At 48.6% G+C, this 7,630-nt stretch overlaps 1 protein-coding gene across 2 annotated transcripts; it reads right to left on the reverse strand.

The window, feature by feature from the left end:
* Positions 1 to 1,035: 1,035 nt before the first annotated feature.
* On the reverse strand, positions 1,036 to 6,381 carry MRPL1 (mitochondrial ribosomal protein L1). 2 transcript variants are annotated; one of them, XM_085579462.1, is made up of 10 exons: positions 6,329 to 6,381; positions 6,073 to 6,178; positions 5,346 to 5,607; positions 5,082 to 5,147; positions 4,656 to 4,673; positions 4,244 to 4,315; positions 3,934 to 4,045; positions 3,401 to 3,501; positions 2,018 to 2,099; positions 1,036 to 1,309 (listed from the first exon to the last, which is right to left on the reverse strand). In XM_085579462.1, the coding sequence occupies exons 1-10, from the start codon at positions 6,360 to 6,362 to the stop codon at positions 1,146 to 1,148; spliced, it is 1,017 nt and encodes a 338-aa protein (XP_085435588.1). In that variant the 5' UTR covers positions 6,363 to 6,381; the 3' UTR covers positions 1,036 to 1,145. The 2 variants fall into 2 exon arrangements, with proteins under 2 accessions (XP_085435588.1, XP_085435590.1); XM_085579464.1 differs by lacking the exon at positions 4,656 to 4,673 and having other exon boundaries at positions 5,064 to 5,147.
* Between the last annotated feature and the right edge of the window lie 1,249 nt (positions 6,382 to 7,630).

Below are 7,630 nucleotides of genomic sequence, written 5' to 3' on the forward strand. Positions count from 1 at the left end.
CCTGACCTCCAGAGGCACAGATTTCCCGTGTCCCCACAGTTCTGGGATTTTCCAAGCACAGATTCCTGCAGGAACATTTGTTGTTCTAGGCTTTTATTCTCTGAAAGCTTCTGATTTAAGCTCACCTGTGCATTTGTTTAAGCAACACTTTTATTTTTTTAAATCTACCCATCAAAGAGGGCAGGCCTATCTTTTCCCAAAATGGATAGTGAAGTCTTGGAAATAAGCCAAGAGAACAGAGGAAAAGTCAAAGAAATCTATGCAGACAATACCACAGGCTGTGCTTTTCTATACCACCAGATGTAGAAAACGTTCACATTCAAATTGCTCCTTTTGGGTCACAACCATTGAAATGCCTCATAATATCCCTTACATGTGTAATTCCTTAGAAATAAAGATATTCAAGTGCACTGGCATTGCTTTTCCCACTTAAAACATAGAAAGTCTATTAGATCAGTATGCAACCTTCCTATACACACCTTAAAGGGAATTTTTGGATCAAACTCTGAGCAAACAACCAAAAATAATCAGCGTGGCCTGACAGGAATTGGTCACCCTGACTGACAGCAGCCAAATGCTGCCGAGGGGAGCTAAAAGAATTTCCATGCAGACAGATCCTGGTAACCTCTTGGAAAAACCTCCAATAATAGGAATGATTCGAAACCTTTCCAGATTTGGACCAGCTCATCCCTGTGGTAAACAGCCAGTCCTTTCTGAGACCATCTTACATTTCGGGGTGCAGCTTTATGAACACGTGTTCAACAACAGAGCCCCCCAAAAAACCCACCCCAGGAAAAATTCCAACGCCTACACAGGCGGGAAGGGCGGGAGCGCCATCTCCTGGAAGGAAAGCAGAAACCACCGGGAAAGAGAGCCGGTTCTCCAGCTGGCATTCCAGAAAACCAGGTGAGGAAAACACATCAGGGCACAGTGCACGTTGGCTCCCCCTCACAAAACACACCCGATTCTTCCTTAGGAAAAAACACCTGCTCGGTTCTGGTAACAGGCTCCTGTTTGTGACAACATTACACCGAATTTCGATGTGAAATCCACAAGTTGCATTTATTTTTTGTTCTCACAGAGCATGATTTGAACGACACCGTTCACTTCCCGAGCTCGGCCACCAGGTCCACAAGGAAAAGACATCAGGTACTAACAGATTCTTGGGCAGGTTTTTGTTGATCCTCATCACCTGCATTTTCTTCCTCTTTTTCCTCTACTTTCTCCACCTGAGGTAGGATTCCATCAAGGTTCAGCTGCAGACCTTCGCTGGTGGAGGATCTGATAACCAACCTCTGCACAATGGGATCTGGGAAAACAAAGGGCACCACCACACTGGTCACTCCACCCTTTCCCAGGTCTCCAGGCTGACTGCTCCCAGCAAATGTTTTCCATCAAGCCAGTAAAAGAACACCACAAGGAATCAGGCTTGACACTCCAAATCAGTAGAAAAGCTACTCAGGGCAGAAAAGCTAACCCTCACTAAACTGGGCTGATATAAATTGATTTAAATTCATTTCAACAAACACCCCAAAACACCACTTTCTTAATCTACTTTTTATTTCAAGTCAGGCAACCCCTTATGGTTTTGATTTGGGCTTCTCAAGGCATGTGTACTTGGCTTTATATGGTCTGGTCTCTGCAGCTACTATCAGCAGCATCACCAGGAGAGAGGCAGGATCATTCTTCTGGCAGACATTAAGCAAGTATCAAGACAAAAAAAGGGGTTTTTAGCTTACACAAAGTTCCTTCCCTAAAATTCTTTCATGAATCACCATTTCCTCTCCAGCTAAGCAGGTGCCCTCTGCTTAAAGTTGACTTTATTACTCCTTTTGCTAAGGAATTAAGAAAAAAAAAAAAAAAAAAGCATGGAAAGAATAAACTTTTCCCTTGGAGGAGCAGGAATTTTAGAGATACATGGGGGACAGGAATTGAATGACAATGCAGTAAAGAACACCCATGTCCCACTTGTGTTTGCTGCAACCTGAACAACCACGTGAGAACAGCGACTCCTTACCCAAATTGGACGGCTTGAAGGTGCAGATATCGTGGATAATTGTTTTCAGGTTGGCAATTATGTGCTCAGTGGGCATATCCAGCTGCAAAAGGACAATGCTAAGTCAGTTGTGGTGATGCCTGGAGCCCAGGTTAACAGGTCTGAAAGCACTGGTTTATTCCACATTTGGATAGGTTTCCTTTGTCCGTGCTCCCTGTGAGGGAGTGACAAATCCCATTAACAGCACGATTCAGGGAAAAGAAGTATTTTACACATGCTGATTTGCTCACTGTTCTCCCTGTTTCCACTCAGGATGCGAAATTCACAGGGCTCTGTAACAACATGTAGCCTTAAGGGGTGAAAAATCTTTAAAAAAATCAATATATACACAAGAGCTTTTGCAAAAACCTCATTAAAATGAAGGATCTGTGGAAATAAGGTTCAAGAAGCAGCTGTCAAAGACCACGAAATGCATCAACACCTACAACTGAAGGCATTAGGAGCTTGAACAGAATGAAATAAACCAAAAGAACCAGCTCATCAGCTCCATGATGAAGACAGGCAATGAATGCTCAGAAGGTTCCAAGCACTCCAGAATAGTTCCCACACCCAAATGAAGATGCCAGCTTCCAAACCAGCTTCCCACAGTAAATCCCTGTGGATGCACACCTGTCTTGCTGTTTGAAGTCTTGAACGCTTCTCTCCAGAGCAGCACAAGGGGCTGTAAGAAGGTTCAGGTAAGTTATTTGTTCCCTTCTTATTTTTTAAATAAGTTTGACTCCTCCAGAATTCCAGCTACACACAAAAACACAGACAAGGAAGCCCTTGGAATGCCCATGCACAGCTCAGAGCAGCAAATGAGAATTAATAAACTCATTTGTCCCCAACACTGCCAGGCAGAGCTTCAGGCATTTCCTACCCTTCCTGCCTGTGCCACCCTCAGGGAGAGGAACACTAAACATCAGGCAGGATTACTAAGACACAAACCAGAAGGAAAACTAAAAAACGGAGCTTAAGGCAGAGAAAATAAATAAGCCAAAATTAATCCTCTATTTCACGTGTAACACAAATAGTTCTTGCTTTCTATTCCAGTCCAGAACTATAGTTATTAAAATTAAAAATCTTTAAATATTTGGTTAAAGCAAAGATTTTTTGACTCTCCTGTGCATATTGCCCATGGACTTACAAACCCATAGTTTATTCACTTATAAAAAAAACAACACACAAAAAGTTTAAAACAAGCTGAAGATGCCACACAACAAAGAGCTCTATTTTCTTCACAGGTTAAAGAAAATGGTTAAAAACTTGGAGAAACAGATTGAAAACATGGGTTTTTTTTCCCCCTCTTTGATTACTACAGTTCTGCTCAGGAGAGAAAATGTAAGAGGTGTCTACACAACTTACTCTGGCTATTCTTGTCTTGATGACACTCTCATCCTGTACTGTATACTGGTGGCATTCTCTGAAGAACTGCACCATTTTGGCAATGTCACTGCCCAGGGAATCTATTTAAAAAAAAAAAAAAAGAAAAGAAAAATTGTCTGAGTAATACTTATTAGCACAGATGGGTGTGGCACCAGGAAAGAGATAATTCAATCCGTTAATTAAGGTAAACACCACTCCAAAATGTAGTTTCACAGACAGGACAACTGTGTCCTCACTGGGATCACAAAAACATTCTCCATGTTTCCTCCTTCCCCATTCATCAGGAATAATAAGCATAAGGGCAGCTAGCAGGCAAATGTATCTGGTTTCTTATCCCAGATTTCCCTGTTGCAGGAAAAAATGGATTCCCAAAGTTCCTTTTACCTAAGACAAGTAGTGCAGTCCCATCCTAACACCCACTGCAACTACACATCCAGATAAAAACCATTCCAGTGGCACCCCCAGGGCTCCACCTCCCTCAGGAACAGCTGCAACCAAGAACTTCTCCTTACTTTTCCTGGTGCTGGGGTACTTCTTCTTCAGTTTGTTCCTCAGGGGGATTAACTTGGGTATTATGGCAGGGACAGCCACGTAGAAATCAGCCTGGATTTCATCCTCCAGGATCTGCAACAACCACAATTCCACTTTTTGGATTGAAGCTGATTTAGAAAAGTGTCCAAGCACAGAAACCCATCTCTCACTCTCCACACTGCCTGCTGCCTCCCAGCTAGAGTCCACTGGATATCAGGCTTCCCCCCCTCCCCAGGCCCCATTCCTGTTTAAATTAGGATATTTATAGAATTCTTTAAGAAAAATATATACCCATTTGATTAATTCAACTCCTCCCACGATGGCAGCCCCGTGCTCCCGAGCTACCTCAGCTTCTTGCTCATTCTGTTGAGAGAAAAAAGTAATTTAAAAAGATGGACTACCAATTAGGCTGTTGGTCTGCTGCCAGCTGAGCCCAGGGTGAGAATTCCAAACAATTATGTCCAAAGAGTCACCAAATAAACCCATAGCAGCTCTCTGGGATCATCTCACACAGATAAAATGATTAATTGGCAAAGGACAGCTGCAAGAGTGTGCTGGACACTAAAACCCCATGGAAATGAAGGAACCCTGGCTCATGCACCTCTGTGAACACCAAAACTCCATGGAAATCAAGGAACTCTGGCTCAGCCACCTCTGTGAACATCAAAACCCCATGGAAATGACAAAATCCTGGCTCAGCTACCTCTGTGAACACCAAAACCTCATGGAAATGACAAAATCCTGGCTCATGCACCCCTATGAGGGCCAAAATCCCATTAAAACAAAGGAACCCTGGCTCAGCCAGCTCTGTGAACACCAAAATCCCAAGGAAATGAAGGAACCCTGGCTCAGCCACCTCTGTGAACACCAAAACCCCAGGGAAATGAAGGAATCCTGGCTCAGCCACCTCTGTGAACACCAAAACCCCAGGGAAATGAAGGAATCCTGGCTCACCCACCTCTGTAAACACCAAAACCCTAGGGAAATGAAGGAATCCTGGCTCAGCCACCTCTGTAAACACCAAAACCCCAGGGAAATGAAGGAATCCTGGCTCAGCCACCTCTGTGAACACCAAAACCCTAGGGAAATGAAGGAATCCTGGCTCACCCACCTCTGTGAACACTAAAACCTTGTTCACCTCATCCGTAAAGCGATGGGGAAGAGAGACACCACTGGAAAAAGGCTCCACTTTTTTCTGGCAAGGGAATAAAAAAAAAAAAATCAAGCAAACGACCAGAAATTGTGCCTTGAGGGTAAATTACATCACCGCAGGCAGTTGGTCCCCTCAATATGGAAAAAAATGAAAATGCAAACGAGGTGAGGGACTGCCCTCACAATGGAGCCAGTGTGAACAGACCCAAAGCCTCCAGGAGTGCCAGAATTCCCAGCCCACCTTCTTGGGCAGCGCCATGTCCAGGAACACGTTGATGTACACAAACTGCTTGGGGTGGGTGAAGTCCAGCTCCTGGAACCTCTTGAGCATGGCCACGGCCTGCTCCAGCTCATAGGAGGGTCTCCTGTAGAGCCATGTCAGGTACACGTCGTCCACGGGCTTGCTCAACAGTGGCCGCCTCCGAGGGAGGGGCTTCTCCTTCACCTTCTCCTTCACCTTCTCCTTCTCCTGCCTGCCCCTCTTGGCATCCTTTTTGGCAGCTCTAACACCAAAGAAAAAAAAAGCCAGACACGCTGCGAGGTCACCAGTTGTCTTATTTTTCACAGCACTCGGATTGGATAAAAAAGGTTTTCTCCTCCCTCTCCCCGTGGCATTTTGCATTCCGTTGAACACCGAGAACACTTCATTCTCCTGGCTGCTTTTGCTTCTCCCAGCCACGCTGTGCTATTACAGAGATGGCAAATTCAACAATGAAAAGCCAATTCAAGGATGGGAAGGGTTTCAAATCGACTCCAGGAGCTCAGCAGCTTTCACGCTGACATGCCACCCCACAAAAGCACAGCCCAAAAGCACAACCTCAAGCTTTCCCTGTGCCATTAACACTCCCTGCGAGTCTCTGGGAGCCTGTAGGACGCCCCCAGGGCCAGTGGCTGTCACACCAGCACTGCGGACACCAAACCCCCCAAACACCCCCCAACACCTCCCGGGACGCCGGAGCCGCACTCACTTGGCTGTAGCCGCCGCGTAGGGCCGGGAAGTCACGGGGCTCACCACGGCGGGGACGAGTCGCTGCTCCAGCCCGGGGAGGATCCAGCCGCACCGCGGGGACAGCGCTGCGGGGCGAGAGCAAACATCACCTCAGACAAGCGCCGCGGCGCCCTGCGCCCCGACCCGCCCGCACAGGCCGCCCTCCAGCCCCTCGGGGCCGCGGCAGAGGGAGGCGGAGAGGCGGAGAGGCGGAGAGGCGGCGGCGGCCCCCTCACCTCGCCACAGGCAGCGGGCGCTGGGCGCCGCCATTGTGCCGCCCCGGTGCGCCACCAGAACCACTCCCCGCGGAACTCGCTCCCCGAGAAGAAGCGTTCCGGCGGGCCCGGGCGCTTCAGCGGTGTGCCACACACCGCCGTCCCCCCAACCCGGCGCGCCCGGGCCTGCCGTTCCGCGGGTGCGCGGGTTCCGGCGCCTGCCCGCTGGCCGGGGAGAGGTGAGCCATTGCCCGGGGCTGGTTAAGAGCCTCCGGCTCGCTTCTTCAGCGGCCTGAGAGGGGCCTCAGGGCGAAGCCGGGGTCGTCTCGTAGCGCTGCAGGCCGAGCTGGGCCCCCTTCCCCAAACCAAGATGGCGGCGGCGCCTGAGGGCAGCAGAGCCGCGGGCCGCTTGCACCTGTTGGGCCCCGTCCGTGCGGGAGAGCAGTGCCCGTCTGATGGTCAGTGTCACCTGCTGCAAGCCGCGGCTAATTCCAAAAAGAGATCTTCTGGCTGCCGTCTCACCCCTATTCCCTTGCGGCCTGGGTGGGAGAAGAGGTCCTAATTCACTCTCCCGGAGCAGCATCCACTTACAAAGACTTTGTTTAACCATCTGCTGAGCTGTTCAGATTCACGCCACAAACTGTAATGGTTAAAGGGAGCTTTTATTTCACACTGATGTGCTTTTGATTAAAAACATTCCAATCCCGTAGTCTTCCCCAGTCAGTGCGTGTCCAAGAGTCTTTGAATCGGGTATATGTGGCTATGGAAAACTCCCCAATGGATGCGTGTGCAAGAGATTTAAAGCAGACATGGGTGGCTGTGTAAAACAAGCTGTAACAAAACTACGCTCATCCAGTCCAACTCCTGGCTCAGCGTCCTGGGAAAGGATGGACATGGAGAGGTGTGAGGGCGATGGGAGGAAAAGGAACCCTCCTCGACTAAAACACCTCAGCTGACAAGTAGCAACCATTTGTTTAAAGCTCCAGGGGGGAGATGCAATGATTTTGGACGGGCACTTGGCACTGTGGAGGGGGTGGGTGTGAGACTGTTCAATGTGCATCTGTGGCCAGGTAACTCACATCCTTCACCATCTTCCCTCAGTCCCCCGTGAGCCTCTGGCTTTTCAGCCACCAGGTCTCTGCCGTGGACCACGGATTTTGGGAGAAACACAGGCTCGCAGGTATTGCTCACCCATCACCAATACCTCACTCGGCCCAAAGCCTGTTTCCTACCAACATTCCCCACTCCATCGCTGAGGCCTCTCCCACTCTCCAGCCATCAATGAACTCCTTGTGTCCAGCATCAGTTCAGGCAGCTGCAGCA

The sequence above is a fragment of the Lonchura striata genome, chromosome 4 (assembly GCF_050655825.1).
Source record: "Lonchura striata isolate lonStrDom1 chromosome 4, ASM5065582v1, whole genome shotgun sequence".
In the NCBI taxonomy this organism is placed as follows: domain Eukaryota; kingdom Metazoa; phylum Chordata; class Aves; order Passeriformes; family Estrildidae; genus Lonchura; species Lonchura striata.